Source organism: Solea solea, chromosome 20, assembly GCF_958295425.1.
Source record: "Solea solea chromosome 20, fSolSol10.1, whole genome shotgun sequence".
Lineage (NCBI taxonomy): Eukaryota > Metazoa > Chordata > Actinopteri > Pleuronectiformes > Soleidae > Solea > Solea solea.
Genome location: NC_081153.1, coordinates 12,141,731 through 12,167,134, shown reverse-complemented (window position 1 = coordinate 12,167,134; position 25,404 = coordinate 12,141,731). Strand labels below are relative to the sequence as shown.

Below are 25,404 nucleotides of genomic sequence, written 5' to 3'. Positions count from 1 at the left end.
TCAATATCTGGCAATTGTTTACAATTGAGTGCATGTTATAATAGTGTATTAACAAGTTAAAATGAAGAAAAACAAAAAGTTTTATTTGGTTGTACACAGACACCAGATTTTGCGTGTTAAATATGAAACGTGAACAATATAACGCATAAAAGTGTCGTCTCAATGTCCAAAAACAGTCCAAAAAATGGAAACTATGTATAGGCGTATTCCCAACTCCCAAATTACCGTAATAAACCCACGTTGACTTTGACTTGCAACTTCTCAGCTTTCAGAACCCGGTGGAATTTCTCCGATGGCACAAACGGTCGCATAATTACGGTAATGCAAAGTGCGCTTGCACAAACGTGCCGCCTGCGATGCGCTCGGTGTTAAAGGGTTAAGTTGGGTTTGTTTTTTTTGTAACCTGTTTAAGTCACATGACCTTTAATTTCCACTCAAACCTGGTTAAAATAACTGGTTTATCACAAGCCTACATCACGATACAACACCAAATGTACTATTTTTACTTGTACTGACGTCAAAGGAGATGTTAAAGGTGACGGTTGATTAAATAATATCAAGACATTGTCTAAAGCTGCTCAGGAGCTCAGGAAATATCACATGCTCTTCATTCCAAGATGTATTCTGTGTGAAGTCTTTAATCATCCGTCTATTCTAGTGAGGCTTTAAGTGAAAGCTTACTGGAGGCTTTTATCCACTTCACATATAGGCCTTGCTTCTCCATCTAGGGTAGATAAATGTCCCCAGCTGTTACCTCGGTGCCATGCGCGCAGCTCGTGTCATGTGTCAGTCTGCATGAAAGCTCTTCCGAGTTAAGCTCTTGCAAAACAGTAGCACACACACACACAGAGAGAGACGTGAGTGTCGGTCGTTTAAAAACTACTTTATTTCTCACATATTTCCATCCTGACTGTTGCTTAAGATAATCATGAACTGCTACCACTGACAGAGCTGAACATGTCGAGTCTGACCGGCCCCAGCTCGTCGCTTTTTTGGAATGTTTTCAATTGGGATCAATAACTTAAGTAAAATACGCTTCACAGCAAAGAAAAAAAAAGAAAAAATCAAACGTCACATAATAAAAAATACTGTACATTGATTTGCGCACAAATGAATCACTTGCAACAAAAAACGGTCCAGTACACATTTAGAGTCATGGAGTTGATCGTTATGGCAGTTTATATTTACAACAAAGGCTTCTGGGAAATAGAAAAATATAGATTACTGCATGTACGACAATATATAGAGAGAGCGTGGAGGGGGAGCTTTTGTAGTGACAGAAAAAAAGAGCCTTAAGGTGACTGGATGAGAGACTTACAACCACTACCACTAATGTCTCCATACTTGATATTGCTTGGCACTGGAGCTTTGTTTTTTTTTACACACCTCAACAACATTGCACATCCTTTGTGTGTTTTCTTTTTTGTTGTTGTATCTACAGTTTAATACAGTACAGCTGAACCTTGGCTTTAAATCGAACAACACATTGTCATTGTCGTTGCTGTGATGTCTGCAGCTCTCCTGGGCTCAGTGACAGACGGTGGTCAACATTTGAAGACTTGCATTCAACTCTGCTTTCTTTGGAAATATGGTTCTTGCTTTTCCAGATCCAGAAACACTGCAATCATCTCCCACTCTGGCACGCTCATCTGTGGGGAACAAAGTGATGACACGAGGAGAGGGTTGTCACAGCAGCTACAGTGAAGTTCCATCTCCACGCTCCTCTAGTTTCCTCTAGCACTTGTGGCGGTTTTGTCGTCCTGGCCTCGTCGCGTTTGGGAGCGGACTCGTGTCACTCCAGAGTTGTCCTTGCTGAGGTTTCCAGTCAGAGCCGCGTCATGGACCTGCTCCATGTTCTCCCGGACCTCGGCCTGGGCGTGCTTTAGGAGGTCGGCCTGGCCCTGGATGTGAAAGTGGGGGACATGAGGTCGCAGGGAGAGACACGGGGACAGAGGGTAAGAGACGAAGGAGGTCGATGAGGCCAACACTCGTTAATGGCGTACACTTATGGCTACTTGGGTTTTATGAGGCGGGGTTTTTCTGTTTTGTTTTGCTGACCTTAAGGATGGTGATGTTCCAGCTGAAGCTTTCCAGCGCTCGACTGACTTTGCGACCTTTCAGCCCTTCCTTTACCGCCAGGCTCTGCAGATTCTCATGAAACTCCATCGCTAGAGTCAAACACACACACACACACACACAACCACAGCAGATCAGCGCTTAATCCTGCTAACATACAGTGGAGGAACACGCTGGGGTTACTCTGACCTGCTGTAAATCCTGGATGTTCAATTTGATTGTATAGATAATGTCGTCACTTAAAAATGGTCAACTCTCACATTCGACACAGGGTTCTGTAACTTTTCCCATCAAAACAGGCATTTTTGCCCAATCTCCCACCAAATCAAATTAATCTGGATCTTAAAATTAGGATATTACAGGAGTGTATAATGTTTTATTTATAGTTGTACCATATTTATTAAAAACAATAGTTGAATTTATAAAAAGAAAAAACGCAAAACCACCAATCTCAGAGCTATGCATGTCCTTCCCTTATTTATGGAAATAAATGAAACATAACTGCAGCCTGATAGCGATATTTAGAGTTTATGAAGTTCATGCGTGAGTGAACCTGCTCCAAACGTACACTTCTTCGTGTCAGGAATGACATTCCGTGTTTCAAACGGGTTTGTCAGGTTTGAGTAAAAAAAAAAAGAAAAATCTCATGCAGCCTTCTGATGGGCGCCATCTTCCATTTCAACGTCCGGGCTTTTGAACGTGGACACTGATAAGACTTCATCAGCTGTGTTCAGTTCAAATTCAAGACCAGACCGGCACAAGGAGGCAGCGCACTGCAGATGTGTGATGCAATTTTTAGTTTATGTAACATTAAAATACCTTCTTTTTTTATTGCCTTCATCTACTAAATAAGAGGTTTTTCCATTTGGAAAAAAAGTAGCCCGTATGTATTTGTGTAAGCTACAAGGAGCCATCGTAGAGGGGCTAGAGAACCACATGTGGCTCCAGAGCCATGGGTTGCAGATCCCTGAACAGCCACCATCGATTTAGTGATATATCGTGAGAAATCCTGCACTTTTAACCTTTCACGTTAACGTTTTCTTAACGTTCACAGAACTGTCGTGTCGCGAGGCACCGTGTGATTCTCACCCCCTGACCAACAAACACGTGGGCCTTTTCCTGATGTCTCCAGTTTTTCAATGTCCACAAACTATTTATATCTTGTGAGACATCAAATGCGCACACTAGAGAGAACATGTTCTGGAAAAGGCCAAGAGAGGGAGAGGTTAAACAAACGACAAAGCAGCGTTCCCCGGAGAGCGAGTACAAATCAGGCGGCAACCATAAGAGTCTGAACTCCCGGTTGGAGTCATCTTCAAGATGAGCAATGTTGCCGGTGTTTTGTTGACTTTTGTAAAACAAAGTTCACAGATGTCAACTTCAACCAGGCTCCTCGTCACACTGGTGTCCACTCATAAACTATATATGAATCTGTTTCACTCTTAATGGGAACATAACTTACAACGTTGACGTCGTGTTCTATTAGAGAAGACCTCAAACTCGTGATTGACAACATTAACTCCTCAGAATTATTTCTGTTTGCTGAATTAATGACACATTTTTCCATAGACCTCCATTCAAACAGCGTTGTTTTTGCAACCTATTGTGCCAATTAGATTTATTCTTACTGTGGTAGACCATGTCCTTCCTTTTAATATAATGTTACAAATATAACCGAATTCAACAAATAATAGTCAAAATTGGTGTAAAGAAAAAAGTAGTAAAGTTAAAAACAAGTAACTATCAGAGAAAAAAGGGGTCAACTTTTTGTTTGCGAATTATTTTTAGGACTTTGCTAGTCGAGTGAATTCTGTATTCATGCATGATAGCACTCTGAAAATGCATGTATGTAGTGTTTCTGCTCTGAATTATTTAGCAGACGAGTTAGTTACTAGTACCAGTGATCACTGAGAGAGACGACGGAACACACAAGAAACAAAAAACCCCCGAAAGGATGAAAAATCAGAGTGACGGACGACAAAAGATCCATCATCAAAGTCAGGCCGCTGGCTATGTGGAGTGTGCGCCATGAATTGAGTTGTGTGTCTCGCTTCCTCTGGCCGCTCCAGGGCTGCCGTCCCGCTGTTACCATGGTAACCCGGAAGTGGGCTAACACAGGGCACACATGACTTTCAGCCATCGACGAGAACCTGGGGATTAAGAGGATGGCGAGTTGGGCGCGGACCTCACAGACGCACGCGGAGGAGAAAGTCAACAGACTGGACGCGATTTTCATCACTCACCAGTTCATCATGTGACACCGTCTGCGAGACATGGACACACACACACACACACGTGTGTGGTTACCATTCCACATCTACACACACCTACAGAAGTTGCCTGCATAATAACCTTTACCATGCGGGTTGCTAAGCAACTCAAAGCCTACGTGCCAATGTAGAGTATGTGTGTGTGTGTGTGTGTTTTCCTGTGAAACCAAGTGAAGCCAATGTAGACCACATTATTTCCAGGCCAACACTGAGACTGTGTCCACACACACACACACACACACACACAGAATTAAAACTCTGACCACCAGGAGGACAATTTACCCTCCACAGCAGATCAGGAGGTAACAGGAAGTGCATCACCACTCCTCTTTCTGGACTCTGAGCAACTGTGAGGGGGGAGATCTGACTCTCAGTGAGAAGCAGCATCTCATGAGGTCTTAACTCCACACGGTTCAGTTCAAGGCCTCTGCCTGCCTCATGCACGATGTCAGCTGACGTCGACTTAAGTTCTCCCCGCGAGGATAAGTGTTATAGACAGGCGTTTATACTCCAGCCCTGCAGACTCTGGCAGCTCTAACACAAAGAATCCTATATCCCAGCCTATAGCAGACGCAGCTTTTCTTCCCCTTTCACAAGTTAAAGCCAAGGAACATGAGCCCACACCTCTGTAAAGTGGACAGCAGTGTGATTGGTAGGTAACGACTGTGAGTCTGCAGGGGCAGAAACTGACATGGTGCCGGTCAGATTCTTCACAGTGGGTCTTTTCTTTTTTCTTTTCTTTTTTCATAAACAGTCTTTCGTCACAACTGATGAAGGCGAGCCATTCTGGGTAAGTAAAGCGAGATGACTGCAGGTACTTCTGAATATAGCTGAAAAAAATACCCATACATGGTCCAAGAGAAGTTTCACAAGTGCACTGTTCTGCCAAAAAAAAAAAAAAAAAAAACAATTTATAAAAGACAAATGTGGAGAACCACGAGTGTAGCTTGTGCTTTTCACAGAAAACACAGACGTCGCCCCTCCACACATGGTGGTCCTTTGACACACACTGAAGTGTTTTCCCCTCTTTCTTCTCCCCTCGTGTTCTTCTCTTCCTCTCAGCGTCGCCTCAAGCCATCCATCTCTGCCATTCATCTTCCCACGGCTCTCTGTATCGTCACTCTGCTCTGAAGTCGCTTGCAGACATCCATCTCTTGCCATCTCAGCCTCCCCATGACTCCCTCCAGCCTGTTTATGCTTGCTTCCCCTCGCTGCCCTTCACCCCCCCCCCCACCTCCACCCAGACAGAGGTGGCCAACTGCCTCGGGATCACCTGATCGCCATCTTTACACTGCACACAGGAAGAGTTACGATCATGAGACGGGGCCTCGGGCTCTGCAGCGGCGTTATTATCATCAGACGAATGTACTGAGAGCAGGGCGACTGTGAAAACTCACTGTGTTTACTAATAAAGCAAACACGTGACCACATGTAAGATGAAAGATCCGCGATATAACGCGGCCTCTTCTGCAGCCGTCGGCTGCTCCAACAGATGTTCTGGGGTCATAGATTATTTGGTCAGCTGTGGCCCCTGGAGTAGTTCAGTGAGGACAAGATGTTTGGTTTATTTGAAGTGTTAACACCAGTCAGAGACTTAAAGCAGACGTACACAAGTTCAATTGGATCCGATTTGAAAAGTGTGTCCGTATCCACGCTGGCATCAACTTGGTCTCCTCTATTTTAAGGCGAGATACTGCAGAGCCTCGTTTAGCTGCTCCTCTGGCTGAGACGTTTCGGTTTAGTTTTAATTTCGGCATTTCTGACACTCGCAGTGAGCTGCTCCGTGCTGGCATCCGGTGTGATGAAGTGCTACGAGCTGTGTTTTCAGTGGTGGGTGTGTGTAACAAACCAAACCACCAAACCAAAACATAAACAGAGTTTGCCACCCACAAATGAAAATGCACTTTGTGCACAACATATGGGCTGCACCAGTTGAACACGCTCTCTTAACCGCAGTATACATTTCTTACACATAACACCTTCGATGGCCACTACCTAGACAACATGAATTACAGGAAGGTAATTTACATTTGCACCGAGACACTGCTGTCAATCGTGCCGTCTCTGCGCGACAGCCGGAGACTCAATGTGACGCGTGTTTGTGGGGTTGTCACTACTGTCTGCCACGGCCTACGGGGCCACGCTGAGGTAAACAAACCCCTGCCAAAGATCACAGAGGTCATCTCAGCAGGTCAGACGCGGCGTCCCGTGCTAAAGAGACGGAGCAGTGATTGAGGCTGAAACCCTCGTTTTTACTGAAAAACAAGCGGCCGTTTTATCAACATCCAGACAAAAAGACTCGTCTCACCTGCCAATAAGGCAGGAGAATATGTGGTGGGGGAGGAGAGAAGAGTGAAATCATTCTAAGGGAAGGAAAGTAGAAGTGTTATGAACAAAAGCGGCCACTGCACTTTGGAAAACAGTGTTGTTGAGAGGCTGTGTAGGAGTTGTCGCAGGCACTCACACGTCAGAACACATGCTCAGCTTCTGCAAGTCACACATGCGCAGCTTTGCTTCATTGGCTTCCTTTCATTTGGACAGCTTGAACAAAGCGTTCTCCCCAACCATAACCATTTAACCTTCATTTAGATCCTATACACACACCTGTTGTCTGTATTTGCAGGATTCTGTTGTAGATTCCATCAGAAAGCTCCACCACGGCTCTGCTGGCCTGGACCATCTGCAGACAGGGAAACATCCATGAGCATGAAATACACACGACACAGTTGTGGCTCACGACAACACTTTTTTTTGCTCATTTAAGCGTCTTGTTTTTGTGCATAAAACCCCAGTGGTGAGCACACTCAGGATGTAGTCTGATTTTATTGTCTGCTGTAAATGAGCGCTGTTCTCCACAGATAAAGCAGACCCGTGCAAATCTCACCGGTAAATTAAACATTGTCCCGCACACACTGGCGGTTGTTAAAATTATGGAAATAGCCAATGGAGTGTGCGCTGAAGGCAGGATCAGCCATAAATTGCACAGTCGATACACACACTTATGCAAATACACACGTATGTGAGGGCACTTACAGAGACTTATGTGGCAGCGCTTCTTTCAAATGTAGGAGCGCACACACACACACACACACACACACAGGTTTCCATGACTTCAGAGGACATTACATTGATTTACATTGATTTCCTGGAGACTAACTCTAAATCTTACCTTAATCCTAATTACTACTGGCCTAACTCCTAACCTTAACCTAGTCCTAAACTCAGACTAACTTTAAAACACGTCTTCACCTTAAAATGTTGTAATTTATATTATGAGGGCTTGATTTTTGTCCCCATAATGGGACTGTGTAAACAGATTTAGGTTCCCAACAACATAAGGAATACCACACACACACACACACACGTGTGAGCTTCATAGACATAATGCATTCCCTATTTCCTTAACCTAACCATCCCAACTAAGTGCCTAGTCCTAACCTTTACTCTAACCCTAACCTAAAACCAGGTCTTAAACCCCCAAAAAGCCCTTTAAAGATATGAGGACCAGCCAGAATGTCCTCACTCTGTGTGATTTATACAATTGTTGGTCCTCACAACTACAACAACAACAACAACACACACACACACACACACTCTGCTTCCCATTTCCCATGCCTGTTGTTAGCCTCTGCCTCCAGGCATCAGGATTAAGGTGTGGAGTCCGTTAAGCTGAACGACATTCAAATCAATGCTAATAGTATTCAGCACCAGGGTGAGGCTTAAAGACGGAAGTGGCTGCACATGTGAACAACGGCACACACTTGGTCACATTTGGTCCGAGGACTGAAACTGCAACGCTAATTCCGCACTTTTTAGTACCCACTCGTAGGGGGGCGGGACCTCATTCCCACAATGTAAACAGTGTCCGCCATCTTTGCTAACGCTTATGCTAACAGGACAAGTGTCACTGGTGGGCACGTGACAAAGAAAAGAAGGAAGATATTTCTCAACTCAGGGGAAACTGAGGTTAGGAAGCACCATTTTTCAAACATACTAACCCTATTTTAGTAATACAAAGCTAAATGCAAATCGGGGAAGTATTTTCTTTGAGTTGAAGCGCCACCTGGTGTGTTCACCAGCACCATGACAATGACTTAATAAGACTAGAAACAGAACGGCTCCCTAACTCATCGTATATGCTCCTTGTATGACTTACTTTGCACTTCATGCCGGCGCGCTATCATCCTGCCCAGGAGACTACTGGAGAATATAATTTAAAATGAAATATGTAGACGTGCACTTTGAACAAATGCATTATTTGAAAAGGCACCGCAGGAGCCGGACAAGTGACAAAACAACAGAGGCGTAATGTTGTTTACCACAGAAACACTCTTGAACGCAGCTGAGCGGAAAATACTAACAATGGTCAACAAAAGGGAGAGAGAGAGAGAGAGAGAGAGAGAGAGAGATATGAATGAGGAGAGGATGGTGAGACATGAAATAGTGACATCGCATCCTCGCCGGCAAAACCCAGCAAACTTACATCCTCTCACTGCTTTATTGACTTTACTTTAACACACCTATTGACTCCCATCGCCCTTGTTCTCACTTTGTGTTTGTTTACATGGCGGGGAGTTTTACCTAGAGGGAGATGCATTTTCAGCTAGCGTTACATAAATTAACACTTGCTTCCTCCTACCTAGGTCAGTGGATGTCTGCACTTCATTTGGCTGGAAACGGGCAGTGGATTTAGGTCAAGGTGAGGATGTTGCCCCTGTGTTTATGAGCCGCGTTACAGCCAAAACAAACGGGCATGTTGTCTGCCACATAACAATGAGAGCCTCTATCGTGTTTGAGAACATATTGTTAAATAAAAAGGAAGCTTTTGTCTCGAAGGTGGATTTTCATTGTTGGGTCAAGTACACAGGAGATGGGAGGTGGCCGACTGATTGATGATCTCTTTTGCCTTTGTTAGGTCCTTCCTTCCTTTTGATTTCCTCGTTAAGGAACTACGTACCCTCACTTTACAAACGCAACAAAGAAGCATACATGTGTTGAGTGTGTTCCCTCCTCACCATTTCGTAGGTGGAGACCACACGGCGAAGGACATCAGGCAGGGGCCCCTGGGGCTCCAGGGTGGGGTACTGCTCGCGTAGGTCAAACAATAGCAAAGGCGTCCCGTCTGGTCCTGACACCCTGGAGCTCAGAGCCAGAACGCACTGCATGAGGTTAGCCACTGCTGACACTCCACACAGCTCCCTAAACACTGCCACAGAGTTCTGGTTAAGAAGGGGGAAAAAAATGGACAGATTTAAATTCAAACATGAACACAACTTTCCCTTTCTTCCACTCTCTGATTCCGCGGGCCTGATGGAAAAACAGTCGAGAGAGATGCTGAATAATAGAAAAACCATTTTCTCTTCTCCTCTGTTTTAGCCTGCAATTCTCTCCCCCTCTCTCTCTCTCTCTCTCTCTCACACACACACACAAACACACACCTAATCAAAAGCTAGTGTGGTGGAGCTATTTGTCTTTTGTTTCAGCCACTGATTTGTTCTCCTGCAGCTGTGCTGTTGCAGTAGTTTGGACTGAAATAAGAGAAGTCCAGAGATGTGGATGCCAACAGTCTCACCACACTGTGAGTGAACATTCATTATAATTACTACTTTATTTCCTCCGGGTGACAGAAGCACCCACACACCAAATTGCCACTTTCCTTGTGACAGGTGAAGTTACAATAGTCATGTCACGACAGTGGAGATATTCTACCCCGTTCATCTCTAATCCCATCATTTGTAAATTACTGTCAAGCAAAATTACATTGTATCTGTTTTATTCAACTGTAATTGAAATTGTAAATGCCAAAAGAATCCACTGAAACAACCCCCAAGGCCAAAGATATTCAGTATAATATTATTGCAGACAATTCTCTTTCTGATCTCATCCTCACCTGCATGTTTTCCCTCAGATCGGTGGCTTCCTTCACCAGTGGAGCAACCGTCTTGAAAACCTCGTCCACCGCCCGAACGCCCAGGTCCCTCAGCGCCGTGTAGCTCCTGCCCTTGCGGGCTTTCCGCACGGACAGGCCACGTTTGTGAGGCTTTCCTCCTCCTCTACGATTGGTGAGGGCCACGTGGACGAACAGCTTGGAGTGTGGAAGCTCCTCTCCCGTCAGGGACTGCAGTGGTACGTGTCGGTAGCCTGGCTGAAGACACTCCAAAGAGATGGTGTACTGACCTGTGAGGTAGGAAAATATCACACTAAAGTTCAAAAACGGTTTCAAAGGAGTATGGAAAAACTGTGCTGTAACAGAATATAAAAGTCAAATCTAGTCATTTCCAACCTTTTTCCTGAGGTACAGATATTTTTTGGATCGTATACATTGAGAGCTATTTAACTTCGAAAAACTGTGATTCAAGACCTGGTAGATATATATATATATATATATATATATATATATATATATATATATATATACATATATATATATATATATATACATATATATATATATATATATATATATATACATATATATATATATATATATATACATATTACACAAATAAACTACACCTGTAACATCAAAACGGCTTTTCAATCCCCTGTGGAGCTTCAGGGACCCCAGCAGGGGTTGGGAACCTCTTTTCTAATCCAATCCTGTGCACTCTTTTACATTAACATAAACCTCTTTGATGTCAGACCCTCACCTATAAAATCATCCCCTATGAAGTCGTCATCCAGCACAACAAAGCGAACCATAGCGAGCTCCGGCAGATTGATCTGGAACTCGAAGCTCTCGTCAAAGATAGGGTTGTCTCCGTTGTGCATCACTGTCCTGGTGCGGCGCTCTGTGCAGTCTGCTGGGATGCCATGGATCTCCACATACACATATGGGTCTACCACGTCCCCTTTGGCCCCAGAGCCCCTTGGCCTGGGCAGGTTCTGGCCACTTATCACCTGAGAGATTAGAACATCACATTGGCTCGTTAATAACAATAATAATATTAATAATAATAATGATGATGATGATGATGATGAATTGTTGGCTATTAGAACATAATTGTGACGACTGCTCCAGCTATAACAGAGTGATATTGGTGAGGCTCTAGATGATGTTGCCATGGTGTAATCGATAAATCTGTCGATTATTTTCTCGATTAATCGAGTAATCATTTAGTCCATAAAATGTCAGAAAATGTTGATCAGTGTTTCTCAAACATAGAAAGGATGATGTTCTCAAATGTCTTGTCTTGTCCAAAAACTATCCTGTTTGAATGACTTCTTTGTTATATGGAGCAAAGAAACCAGAACCTATTCACATTTAAGAAGCTGAAAAATCTACAAAGCTGTTTTAATTCCTTAAAAACAATCAAACCGATTGTCAAAATAGTTAATTTAGTAATCAATTAATAATCAAGTAATTTTCAGCCTTAACCATTGCTATATTTATTGATAGGTGTTTAACTGCTTTAAAGTTTGAATTAGCGTTTTACATGAACTTTACACAGGCTGCCATCTTGCTATGCCATGTTTGTACAGCAGCTTACACAAAAGTAGAATGACAGCCTTTATGGTATGTGAAGGCCACCATAGTTCCTTGACACACTTAGGAAGTGGTGATTGAAGGAGTCATCCGTCTATCTACAGTCTAATTCTTACACACTGGACCTTTAATACCTTCATGAACCATTTGAGGTTTCTAGAAAGTTATTTTTGCCTGGACTGACACACTCATCAATCTAAACATCACTTCACCCCGTCCCCCCTCACGCCACCTTCACGTGAAGCAGCTGTGGAGACACACCAGGCACCGTGTCTCTTGTGTCGGCGCTGAAATAAGACACCTCCTGCCGCATGATGGCTGGCCGCAGAACGTAACCACAGTTCCCGTTCTGCCGGAACCAAGCAGTGTTCAGGTCCATCATCAGACCTGCTGTCTGAAAATTCATAGACACAATTTGGCAGCCGCACTTCCACAGGTCTTGAGGGTTCATGTTGCTCGAGTCAATTCGCATGGGGTTGGGGTAAACCCGCGACAGGAAATGCTTGTTGTGATTGACAAAGTGACCGGGGCTGTCGCCAGCGAGACGCACGGCCAGGGACTCGTGAAAGGAACACAGTTCCCAAGGTTTTTGGGTTTTTGTTGATGTTGGAAAATCAACAAAGCTCACAGAGTGACAAAGAGCTACTAGGTCAGACATCTCCTTCAATAGTTGGAACTGCTTGGAGGGCGGATGAGGAGGATTACAGTGAGCTGTGGTAGGGACGCTTTTCTGCAACGTGTCCTTCTCACTTCCTGCAAGAGCTGCCAATCCACTGTTAGCTGTATTCAACCTTTGACACATCTCTGCACCTTCATCCTCCTCACTTACCTCCCCATCCTCACCATCAGAACCTGGACCCAACTTTTTACCCTTGAGTAGAATTTTATGCCTTAAGGCATGTGGCGATGGCAGGTAGGCGTCCCCTTCATTTGGGGGAGTTGTGTATAACTTCTCCCCGAGTACGCTTGTGAGATACTGCCACATTTTCTTCTGCTGTCCAGATGAACAGTGGTTCTCAATACATATGATTAAAGGATAGCCTGAAGCCACAAATGCAAACTTTCCAATTGCCTCCAACACACAGCGCAGGGTCAGTGGTGGGGAAAGGGTGTGACCTGTGCACACCACTGGCTCCTCATCAGGGCCGTCCCAAACGTCCACTTCCACACATCGACAGCCCATCTTGAGGGCCCGGATGTAGCCGGAGATGTCCGAGGGACCTTTGAACTGGTCCTCGATGAGGTAGGTGTTGTGGGAGGAGTTGATGTAGTAGTGGGACAAAGGCTGGGACATGTCCTGACACACGATGTCGTGCTCCCTGTCAAAGAGGCGGCACTCTGCTGAAGTAAGGTAGCTGGTGAAGCCATCCAAAGACAGGTATCCCTGCTGCCGACCCTCCTCTGATGGCTCATGGGACTGGATGAGCTTCAGACTTGTCTCCTCGCTCACCTGGAAGACACAGTGAGAGACTGAGTAATGAAGACTTGTTTAATCTGTCTCATTTCCTACGTGTGGCCAATCTGTGGTACTCACTTGAGTCATGCCCTGCTCAGCTTCAAGGAACCGCATCAGGTCTTTGGCGTCCAGGAACTCCTTGTTGCTTGAGAACTGCACCAACAGAAAGTAGATCTCCGGACGTGTGCCAAAGTCGTGAAAGACCTCGATGAACTCCTGCTTGGTGACCCGCTCTTTTCTTCCCGGAGGTCTTTTGGTTTCCGCGTGGTCTTTGAGTCCAGCCCCATTATCCAGCGTAAGCCGAACCCTTTGTAGCTCTTTAAACCTGTGCTCCACTTTGCTGCCGCTCACCCCGGGGTTCACGCGCTGTATCAACTTGATGGCCGACTGCAAGCAAATTCCCTCCTCGACATCATCCTGTCCGTCCGAATCAGCAGCAGAGGAGAACAGCTGCTCTAACCAGCCGAGTCTTAGACTATCCTGACTGCTGGAGAGCATGTCCAGGGCATGTTTCCCATACTGCATCAGATACCTGGAGGCAGATGTGAGAATAATAAAAACACTGTTAATGCAAAAACATTTCCATTTTCACCACAGGTCTTTATATGATACTCACAGTCAGTAAAGCACATCAGCCAAATCTGTTTCAAGACAACTTAATTTTAAGTGCATGGCCTTTCATAATAAAAAAAATGGTCTTATGGAACTATAAAGAGAAATCAGTTCACCAAGAACTTACAGTTCACCATAATACAATTTATACTAGATAAAAAGAAAAGACCCACGATATATTACTGTACTGACACAAGATGACAAACCAGATAAGCTCTATGAGCCTCTAGTGCATAGTTGCACCTTTTTGAACCACAGTTAATTGTAGGATAGGAGTGTAGAGCTCCTTTACTGTGTCGCACCTTAGTCCGGTCACCCAAATGTTCGCCACTTCAGCAGAGTTGGCCACCAGGTCCAGGTTTTCGTACAGATCTCCATAGATGATGGAGAATGCACAGTCCTCTGATATCTGCTCATAAACCCCGCTGGTACGGAAGGTTTCTGTGTTACGGCCTGTCCGTACCTACAATTTTTGGATGACAACAGGGGCAAAAATGAAGGAATTACTGAATGAATCTCCATTAGGTTATCTTCCATATGGTTTGAGGTTGGAGATGACCTAATGGCCTAATTCTAAATGAATCAATGAGGTCAAACCAACACCAAACTCCATTTATGAATTCATTTCCATTAATTTTTCCTTGCGATACACAATCGACAGAATAAAAAAAAAAAAAAAATGACAACGTTTAAAAGTGCAATATGTAGGAGTAAAGTGAATTATCCACTGACCTCTCTTATGGAGGAAAGAGAGATCCGGGCTTTGTCTGACTCCTTCTTGGACGGCTCCCAGCACAGAGCCTGGAGACCTGCGTCCAGCATGTAATAGCGCTGGTAAACACGCGAGTTTGGACGGATTTTCTTCAGCTCACTTCCCTCAACCTGGAAGCAAGATTGGGATCATCGCGTCAGTCCACACCGAGGCTCTGTTTACCTTTTGACGCTCCAGAACCCCTGGACGTATACGTTTGTCATCACGTGCACATACAGTACAGCTTATATTTCACATTAAAAGGGTCACACTGTGGAGCTGACCCACCATGGAGTGAATGCAGTCAGCGGCACTGCTGATCTTCTTCTCTGACAGGCTGCTGCTGAAGGACACGGTCTTCTTCCTCTCCCGACCCACACGTGACCCGTCCTGATGAGGAGGAGAATGAGAAATGTATAAAAAGAAGAAGAGCGGAGTGTGTGTGTGTGTGTAAGGAAAAGTAACAAAATGAGATGAAAGAGACAGGGAGACAGTGATCCCTCGGAAAAAAAAGAGTCTTTGCTTAAGCAGGGCAAACATTTTTTCTCAATGGATCTCAAAGGATTAAAAGGCGTAGCAGTTTATATAACCATACATAAACACAGATTATTTGGTCTACCACGTAGAGCCCCCCCCCACCCCCAATCTGTTAGTTTTCATGATGACAGACTAAAAGCCTCTGCATGCCCTTGCCCTTCAACATCATACCATCAATCATACCTGCCTGACTCTGCCCCTTTCACAGCAACACAGACGGACACACACGGCCGACTTATCTGCGCTCGCCCATCTGATTTATTGACCAGTCAGATGTCACCCCCACGGAGAAACGCATAATAATAGATAAGAGCATATATGCACGTGGGCAGTGTTATTCAATTATGGATATATAAGAGTCCCGGTGAAATCAAATTAAGAATCTTTATCTATAGCAGAGTAACATCAGTGCAGCCGATTCAATCTCAAGTCGAGAGACTGAAGATGCAAACACCCACATACTCCACATACTAATGCCTCACTCGCAGTCTGTATAATATACAGTAATATATACGTATACAGGAAGAACAATACAGAAAGAACAAGGCCTCCTTTTTTTTTTTATCTCTTTACCCTGTTTATTCTCGTGCAACATGCAATTAATCTTCAGAGCCCAGGGATCATTTTCAAATTGCTTGTTTTGTCTTGTTTATGTGAAGATATTTAATTATATCGAAGTCTGCCCTTGATGAAAATGTGTTAGTGGCAGGAGAATTTGGCCTGCTTGGCGTTTTTCGTGGAGCTCCCTGTAAGCAGCGGTCAGTGAGCTGACCTATTGATGTCTGAAGAAGGACAACAAGTAAAAGTGCAAATGGATTATTGGCGCCCAAGGCTTATAGATATGTGTAGGGAGCGAAGGCTGCATGTGGTCGACTCCCACAGAGGAGCTATTGATGTCACACGTGGTTGTACATACAGTATGTTAAATCATCTTCCCTGCGCAGTTTTACGAGACGAGAATCACATATATAACTGGATTCCTGCTGAAACTTAGAAAAATAAGCACATATCTGTCGTTCAGTGGATCAAATACAGTAGATTTATTTAAGGAAAGAGAGAATGAATGACGTTGGACTGATCCTTCTATACTCCCCACTCATCAGCATAACTCTGATTTATTTCAAAGTGCTCGTATAATGAACTCAAACGCACTTGGATCTTTTATGAAAGCGGAGACAAGGGGGACTACAGAGATGACAGAAATCCAGGGGATATGAAAGGCAGAAACTCTGAGGAAAATGACCTGAGCTGTGTCTGCGTTTCATCCAAAGAATATGAATGAACATGTGAAAGAGGAGGCATAATTTACAGAGGATGAAAAGGTTCCTCTCAGAGGGACGGAGCGGCATCTTCAAGTCCTCCATTGCCTCATTACGAGAGACAAGTGTTTCTTGTGCCGACAAGTTGTTGTTTTTTGAGCTGGCATGGTGACGGAGGGAGGTGGAGCTCCAAAAATACACCCCCCCAAACGCCCTTTAGGCATGATAGTGAATGGTGGGGGGTTGTCAGCATAGGAGGAAGAAGACATATTAAGCTACAACCTCCTTCATTTCCTACCATTAAATATGCATGCGTGAGAAATCTAGAGTCAGTGTTAGACCCTTTTATTTCGGGTTGCAGGTTGTCTAACTGGAAATAGAAATAGAAAGTGACTTATTATTGAGCTAACTGATGTTGTGCTGTAATTAAAGAAAACGTGTCACTGAAGAGTGGCAGTAACACGTCTAAATTTAACACTCCACAGCAGCAGGGGGGTGAAAATCTTACAAGCAAAAATGTCGGTCTCACTCTTTTACCTCCTCCTAAAGGTAAACGTTAAATGTTGCACAGCTGGTTGTCCAGTGAGGCGTCACATCAGAACTCATTGACATAACTCATATATAGATGCATTTGTTCAAAAGAACGCAGCGACGCCTTAGCATTCACAGCATTTTTCTGTTTGTTTGTTTATAAGGATCCGCATTAGTTTTGCCCTGAGGCGCAGCTCGTCTTTCTAGGGTCCACGATAAACATATTAGATTTTAAATACATACATACAGTGCCCAAAACAATTATAATAATAAAAATAACAGATGTTTAAAATAAGTGTTTTGTTTAGTCAATAATCTTTGATCTGTTATATGTTAAATAGTGCTATATACTGTATTAGGCACATTGTCACCAGAAGTGTGTGACATAAGGAGTTTATACGATTACACGTGAGCATGACCACAAACAAACATCCCTGATTAATGGAAACGTTTGTTTGTGTGAAGCTGAGGAAACACCGGGGTTCAAGTGCAATTATCTAAAGTGTGGTGGCCGTCCCGCGCGTTCAACCTCTGCTAACCTTCAACATAAATAACTGAGACACAGACGGAGTTTAAAATCACTGCCAAACAACACCGACATCACTTCAGACTCTGACTCATTCCACTTCGACTGTGCTGTACTGTAAAAGTCTCCATCACAGAGGTTTCGTTTTGTTTTTCTCATGCAGAGTGAGATGAGTCTCCAAAACCGCCACTGTTCTACAAAACAGGAAGCAGCCTGTCGGCCCGTCACACTGAGCTTCCTGTGTTGAGTGAAGTGACAGTACTGACAAGAAAGAAAGAAAGAAAGAAAGAAAACCAAATCTACAACAGTGTGTCATCTGTGGGTCTCGACCTATTATTACATAATATATCTAAACAAAAGAACTTCGAGGGAACTGTGTGACAGGCACGATGACAGAGAACGTTAAAGAAATTTGAAATTCGAGAGAAGGAAATAGATAAGCAAGATAGTTTTTTGTTTGTTTTTTTAAAGTAGGAGAGAGGAAGAAAAATAAATACAGACCATACAGTCATATCTTCCCTCATGTTTTGCCTCTGCAAAATCCTTCCTTGGTATTTGCCTGCAGGCACCAGCCTCTATCAGCCAGTCTGCATGCGTTAATAGTTTGTTAGATGAACATCTGTTTATACAAATGCAACAAACCGGTAGCACATTTGTATGCTTCACATTTGCCGCTCTAAGTACAACAGACAGAGGGAGGTGAGAAAGCAGTTGTTAGGCGAGAGAGAAGAAAGAATAGAAGGAGTCACATTTGAGGGAGGAAGGCTGAGCTATGTCGCCAATGGCCCCGCGTGTGTGTGTGTGTTTGACAGCAGATGCTGGACGATTAATGACAAAGATGGTTTATTTCCAACAGTTTTTCACCCAGGAGCTCAAAACCACTTGACTGGTGGAATTGGGGTGCAGAAAGTGGAGGAGGTGATTTACTGGAAAGTGTGGGTTGATGTATACTGGAAGAACAAGCAAGGCAATGCTCAGGGTTGAGCAGAGGAAAAAAAAAGAAAAAAAAGTGCACAGCTGGTAGAAAACCTTGTCACAGTCCCCTGCTTCTCTGCTTTTTATGTCATATCACATCGTTTTGATATATATATGTATATATATATATATATATATATATATATACGTGATTATGATCCCACCACGTACAAGCTCTAATCAGGATGTCCTCATGAATTATTGCGCACTTATCACAAAGTGAGTCATGGTCAGTGAGTTCAGCTGGGGTTTGCACATGTGCACGACCGCTGCAGAATGCAGGACACTGGGGTTAAACAGGGCAGAGGAAGCAAGCTGCTCCAGCTACAGAAATAATAGTTAAGAGACAACATGGTGGGTCTGACTGTAAAGCCCCTCCCTTGTGGCAAGAAGAGCAGCAGATGCTCTTTTATGCACGAAAACCTTTGAAGTCCCCTACATATACGTAGACGCTCGCAAGCGCGCGCACATACAGACACACACACACACAACGCTTACTCGCACACGGAATGAAACAAGTAAAAGTTTGACGAGAAAAGGTCATCTTGTCACAGCGCCAGCCACAGTGTTTGCCGTGGGAACGTCACAGATGCACTTCCTGCAGATAGCAAAAGGGCCACGAAAACCAAGAACACGCTGCTTGAGCACGAATGTGACAATTAATGTGGCGAGCGTGCTTCCCACACACATCACTGATGTCTAAAGAACAAGCACATACTCAGGCAAGGGCTTGGCAATGATTCAGTGACAATATGCAGAATGGAAATATAGATGTTAATATACATAAGGGATGGGAATCAGTCAGTGTCGGTCCACTACTGGTCAAAATCACTGGATCGGACATCGTACAGATAAAAATGTAGAATCCAAAAAATCCTATACATATATATATATATATATATATATTACGTGCTTCACTCTGCAAAAGCATTTTGTGAGTTACACAGTTGGAGAATCATGTGTTGTTGACACCTTCACACATTCATAAATGGCCTAAAATGACTCTATTGGTAGATAATCAAGTTTGTGATATCGGAATCGGACACGAAGAAAGTGGTATGGTCCCATCCCACATAACCACAATGAACTGCTTTCTTCAAACGTTACTATAAAACAGTGGTGCGTAACTCCCCCATTGTTCTCTGGGCACAAGTCAAGTGCTGGTCACTGCTCCTGTGCTTGGTTTGTGTGTGTTTTTTGTGTGATTGACAGCTGGTATTAACCCTTCTGTGACCATCCTGACAGGATTTGGCATGCGTACTTCTCATTACCGTAACTCCTAGACCGTTCTAGAAAACTTAAAAACTATAGACTGTCGATACCCCCCCCCCCCCCCCCCCCACACACACACACACAACCTTCATGTGGAGGATAAAGCGGTAGTAGACGGATGGATACCGGAAAGCAGAGAAATAGAGCTTTGCGCCCATATGCTTGTCATTACGGTAGCCCACAGGACTTCCGCTGAACGACCTTCCAGTCACAGACAGGATTCACCAGCACGTCACGTGTTTGTGACGTCAGCTTCTCAGCTGGAAAGTGAAAGTTACCTTGGAAAAGGCGGCAGAAGCACTCACTCATTGAAGATCTTTTGACAATACTACAGCCTTAAAATCAAAATAAATCCAGGCAGCCTGATTATCTTGATGGTCATAAGAGGGTTAAATAAATAGGTTAGCTGAGCAACACTCAGGGAGCAGGGGTAACCAAGTCCTTTTTTTGACCTGGTGGGGACTTTAATACGCAACTCTGCAGTTACAAGCCAAGTTCCCTCTCCACTTGGCCATGGACTGCACAGTTGCCCAAAAGAGAACATCAACATGGCTCTGGAGGCTTCAGAAAAGGAGTTCACCTTCTTTAGGTTGTGACATCATATTTGGTTGACCAGCATATGGCTCCACGTAAATGTGTTTCCTGTGTCTGCCTCACTGTGAGTGAGAGGGTTTACACAGCGCTCTGAGCTGCTCATGGCTGAGCTCACACAGTCTCTCTCTCTCTCTGGAGATGTTGATTTGAACTGCAGGAGATGCTCAGAGCTTGCTCTGACTCAAGCAGTCCTACCATCGCCGGCTGTGTGCTGCACCCTCTGGCTAATGTTACTCCCACAGTCTGCACACACACACAGTGTGTAGAATGTGATGTAGAAAAATACAAAACGCTGAAACACACACACACTCAACCGTGTCATTCTGAAATATATATATTTCCGGCCCGGCTGCCAAGTAAGAACTATAAACTATTACAACAGTTTGGAAATTACTCTTATGTCAGGGTTGCCAGGTTTTTCCCCATGGCTGCTTTTTTAAGCCATGGCTTTAATTATTTGGTTCACAGGTTGAGCAGACATACTGTATTTGGTTATAAAACCTATAAATTAAAAACAATAAATCAACGTTTTCAGTAAAAATACATATTTAATTCAACACACACACACACACGCGTGTATACAGTACACATACAAGGCATGCCATATGGCAGAGGCTGATTTGTGAGTTCTGGTATTAAGCTGTTTCTTTTCACAGACCTGGCAACCCTGCTCCGTTTTCTTGCTGGTCTGACCAAGGACGGGAGATGGTTATCATAAGCTTGGCGTGTAGTCTTGAAGTAAAAGGGAACATTGATCCTGATTCTTAGCGTTAGCGTTAATGATTAAACAGTAAGATATAATGTATAGTTATTGACAATAATATAATAATATAATGTGTAGATATATGTGTGCTAATCTAAGATAAATGGCCAAACTATCAGAGAGGAAAAATAAAGTTACAGCCCATAATTACTTTCTAAAACACTCTATATCTTATTTGTTGAGATCCAGTCCTCACGATACTGCAATAAACACAACCTATCATCTCATTTGGACTGAACTGACTGACTGAGTGAGTGACTGAAGGCTCACCTGTCGCTCAGTTGTCACGCAGAGCGTGTTTGTGTGGTTTTAAGGGTGAATAATCATTGTGTTACATGCCCTGTTATTCTTGGCTAATGACACACAGATGTGTGAGACAAACGCGTGTCTACCATGTCTGTCTTAGGTTGACATGTGTAATGGGGGGAAGTGGAAGTGTGTGTGATTCCTCAAAACCACACAAGAGGGGGATAATAAATCATGATATAGGCCTACATACTGATTATATAACAATTAAAGTTACTCTCATTGCCTCCGCTAAATCCAACAGGGACACACACACACACATGCTGGACACAAATCCCCTGACTCTAGTTAAAACTATTCTGGAATGTCATGCTTCCTGTTTATCTGCCTACATACCAGCCAGACTCCTATTGTGAGGAATCCCGAGATTAACAACAGAGAGAGTTCCGCAAACAGAAAAACAAACTGCTGCAAAGACAGGTGGATCCAGAGCTGTTTGGCTTTAAAGCCTGAGCTCTGTCCTGAGCTCTGTCCTGAGCTCTGTCCTTCTGAAGCCTCGGGAGTTTCCGATTAGAAAACACAAGCACGTCTGTGATGAAAGCACAAACGCGTGTGCAGCGCTGCATGACCACTCTGAACATTGTGAACATCAAACGTGCAGTATTGAACGTGCAGCAGTCCAGGACATTATCATAGCCGCAATGCATGCCTATTACTGCTTCAGCGTATTGGAATGCATGTGCAGTCAGTGTGCAGCGTCTTTTCTGACACTGTCCTGTACTATGACTCTTTAGGGAGTGCTTTTAGATCACATGAGTCACTGTCGAAACTAATTGCGAAAAGACAGGCCGGTGTGCGAGAGTAGAGACCACAGCCTGGTTCTAAGGATGAACAACCTCATTTCTGAGAAACTGGTTAAGATTAGAGCCAAATTTAATCTTGAAGTATCTGTCATTTTCTTACAATAATCATCAATGTAGTGCAGCCCTTGATTAGAGGTAAGATGTGAACTGTGGTGATGTTAAAGGCCCAGTGTTTGAACCTATACTCACACCTGCCTTTCCCAAAACTATCAAGGAACGACAGTGACCTTCACATACCCGAAACCCGATGACGTTTTCCTTTTTTGTGCAATTAGCCGTACAAACGTGACAAAGGTGCAAAGATGACGGCCGCCATAATGCAAGACCCTTGCCGAAAATGCATATAAAAATGTAAGTCCAAGAAAACCAAATTATTGCATGTTCACCCCGTGTGTGCGTGGGTTTTCTCCGAGTTCTCCGGTTTCCTCCCAAAGTCCAAAGACATGCAGATTTGCGGATAAGGCCAACTGACTGGTGTAAGCGCGAGAGTGGATGGTTGTTCGTCTCTATGTGGCTCTGTGATGGACTGGCGACCTGTCCAGGGTGTACCCCGCCTTTTGCCCTATGTCAGCTGGGATTAGCACCAGTGACCCTCATGTGGAGGATTCCTGCCTTTAACTGCTCTGAAATGTTACACACCAGAACTTTAATGTTAGGGCCAGGCATTAAAGGTGACATTGAATGCTTGTATCACACATATATGTTAGTTATGGAGGTTAACTTACATATATTAACTTGTTTTCATAGTTAAAAACCTCCTAGTCGCTGCAAACGAGCCGATCAAAATATCTCCTCACTGACGCTCTCGTCAGCCGCGCTGTTTCAGACCAAAACCACACCCCCAGAACGTGGACTGTGTTGTGATTGGCCAGCTAACTAGAGCTTTCCCACTGACCTGTGATTGGCCAGGTATCTGGAAGTGACATAATTGATAGGCCAGCTCTCAGATACACAGCTCCCCCTCTGGCACGGTGGATGCTCTGCATCTCAGCAGCTACAACGAGAGTAGTTCTTCTTCTTCTGCGGTTGAATGTACGCAACCGGATGTGCCCGGACTAGTGCCCGCACCAGGAAGCGCTACGGTGGTGAGAGGAGTGGTGAGGATTTCTGATAACGACATCAAATTACGGAAGTGCCGATCCGCTTCGCAGAGCCCAGGAAAACAATTAAACCCTATTTTCTCAGCAGTGGCTGAACTGTTTGTTCTGAAACTTTAGGGTTTCATAAACGAGGTCATGACGCAGATACACACACACAAAGGAGGCGTTAATTGGAGCTTCCGGTCTATGTGGCCTTTAACTCCTTGTGGGTAAGATTCTGGTTAGTTTTTCCAAGCGACTGTTAGTCAATGCAGGGTTATAGCAGCAAAGACCTGTGTTTTCTTGCAGTGAGGCGCCCCGGAGAAAGTGGCGAGTCATCACCAACTGCTCGTAGTTGAACAGCTACATTGCAACATGAACCGTTCAAGGAAATTAGCCAACTTCCTGTCTTGACAGAGTGAAGCCAATCACACACACACACACACACACACACATGGATGAAGCCATGTTCAAAAAGACATGTCGGTGCAGGCAGCAGCACTGGAGACAAGCAGCAGCTAGAGATCAATACAAGACCTCATATATGTGCCTAAAGGGAGGCACCATGACACGGCAAAGTCTTGGGATGGATTATTGATTAGACTTAAGTGCGATAACACTGTTTTTTCTGGTTAAATTGTGAAGAGGTGCAGGCAAGGGGATCAAATTGTTTAGCGACATCACACTGGGAACTGTGGAGGGAAGAGTGTAATCAAAGGCAGCAGGTGGTTTTCCCTTATTACATCCTCCACTGTGCTAATAACTGACACGCCTGCTGTAGTCTGGCTGCCACTAGAACAACACACACACATATATATATATATACATATAAATTGTGAGTGTCAGGTTGCATAATTAAGCTAAATAGCACCACGTTATCACCCAAGGTAAGATGAGGTGACACAGATGGAGAGGAAGCTGAGTATAAAACGGTTTATTTTCAGACTACAGGTTGATTAAGTGCAGCTATTCAAGGGAAATGTGTGTGTGTGTGTGTTCTTGTACTTGCTTTTATTACCTTTTTAGGACCTTTTCTAGTATAAACACAGACCTTGTCAGGACCAGTAGTCCTCATGGGAACCAAAGCCTGGTCCTCTTGGAGCAAGTAAGGTTAAAGTCGTAAAGATAAGTTAAGGTTAGGGATATTGCTCTGTCAGTGCAGTGTCCTAGGAAGAATAGCTGCTCAAGTGTGTGTGTGTGAGAGAGACTTGAAAGTGATTTTCTAGTGAGTCAATTTAATGTTTTCACTAACCATGGCATCAGCTCCAGATTCCTGCAGAGGCTTGTATAGTGCTGTTGTGTAACACCATGCCTTAACCATATTACTGTCAATAACAAGCGACGGGAAAGGTTCGCTTTCTCTAAGCTCTTCACTGGACTTTTATTGTCATTTTAAGTCATTCGCTTTAAGGCATTTTCTTTCCCTGAAGGGAAAACAAATGACCTACCTTGATCAGACTGCTGCGTCGAGGGATCGGCTTAGATGCTGAATCAGAACCTGTGCCCTCCCACGTAGGGAGCTCGCAGCTGGACTGCTTTTGGAGCCCCTTCACTGTGTCTGGCGCGCTGCAGTTTCCGTTTGACACCAGCTCTCCTCCACGGTGCGTCTCCGCGCTCGTTTCTGCTGCTCCAGACGCAGCTTTCCAGCCAGCAACCGGTGGAGGAGCGACGGCGCTGCTCTGATTCTCTGCGAAATCGGCCATGGTGACGATTACATGGACTCCGTAGTTCTACAGACGGCGGGCGACGGAGCTGCGACCGCTGCAACACAACACAGCTGCACTCGGAGACGGACGTGCCATCGAGAGAAGCGAGCGATGAGAGACTGTGTGCGGCAAGAGCGGTGGAAACTTCTCTCTCTCTCTCTCTCTCTCTCTCTGTTTCCTCCTCCCCGCACACACACACACCACACACACACACTCGGAGGGTGACCGACACACCTCCCAGTCCTCCACCGCCAATACTTATCAGATCATCCCCGCGACAGCCAGACGTTACTGCGGAGGATTTCTGCATTGAATATGCTGTACACAGTATTTCTTTCTTTAACCATCTCAATTTACCTAACTTATACCTAATACCTAACTTATGTTTCCTTTATAAGATTT

At 44.3% G+C, this 25,404-nt stretch overlaps 1 protein-coding gene across 1 annotated transcript; it reads right to left on the bottom strand.

Annotated features, from left to right (window-relative positions):
* Positions 1-867: 867 nt before the first annotated feature.
* On the bottom strand, positions 868-25,319 carry LOC131447823 (inactive phospholipase C-like protein 2). Its single transcript, XM_058619901.1, has 12 exons — positions 24,745-25,319; positions 14,940-15,041; positions 14,633-14,782; positions 14,203-14,363; positions 13,367-13,820; positions 12,065-13,282; positions 10,997-11,246; positions 10,237-10,523; positions 9,362-9,565; positions 6,951-7,026; positions 2,059-2,168; positions 868-1,901 (listed from the first exon to the last, which is right to left on the bottom strand). The coding sequence occupies exons 1-12, from the start codon at positions 24,997-24,999 to the stop codon at positions 1,725-1,727; spliced, it is 3,444 nt and encodes a 1,147-aa protein (XP_058475884.1). The 5' UTR covers positions 25,000-25,319; the 3' UTR covers positions 868-1,724.
* Positions 25,320-25,404: the final 85 nt, after the last annotated feature.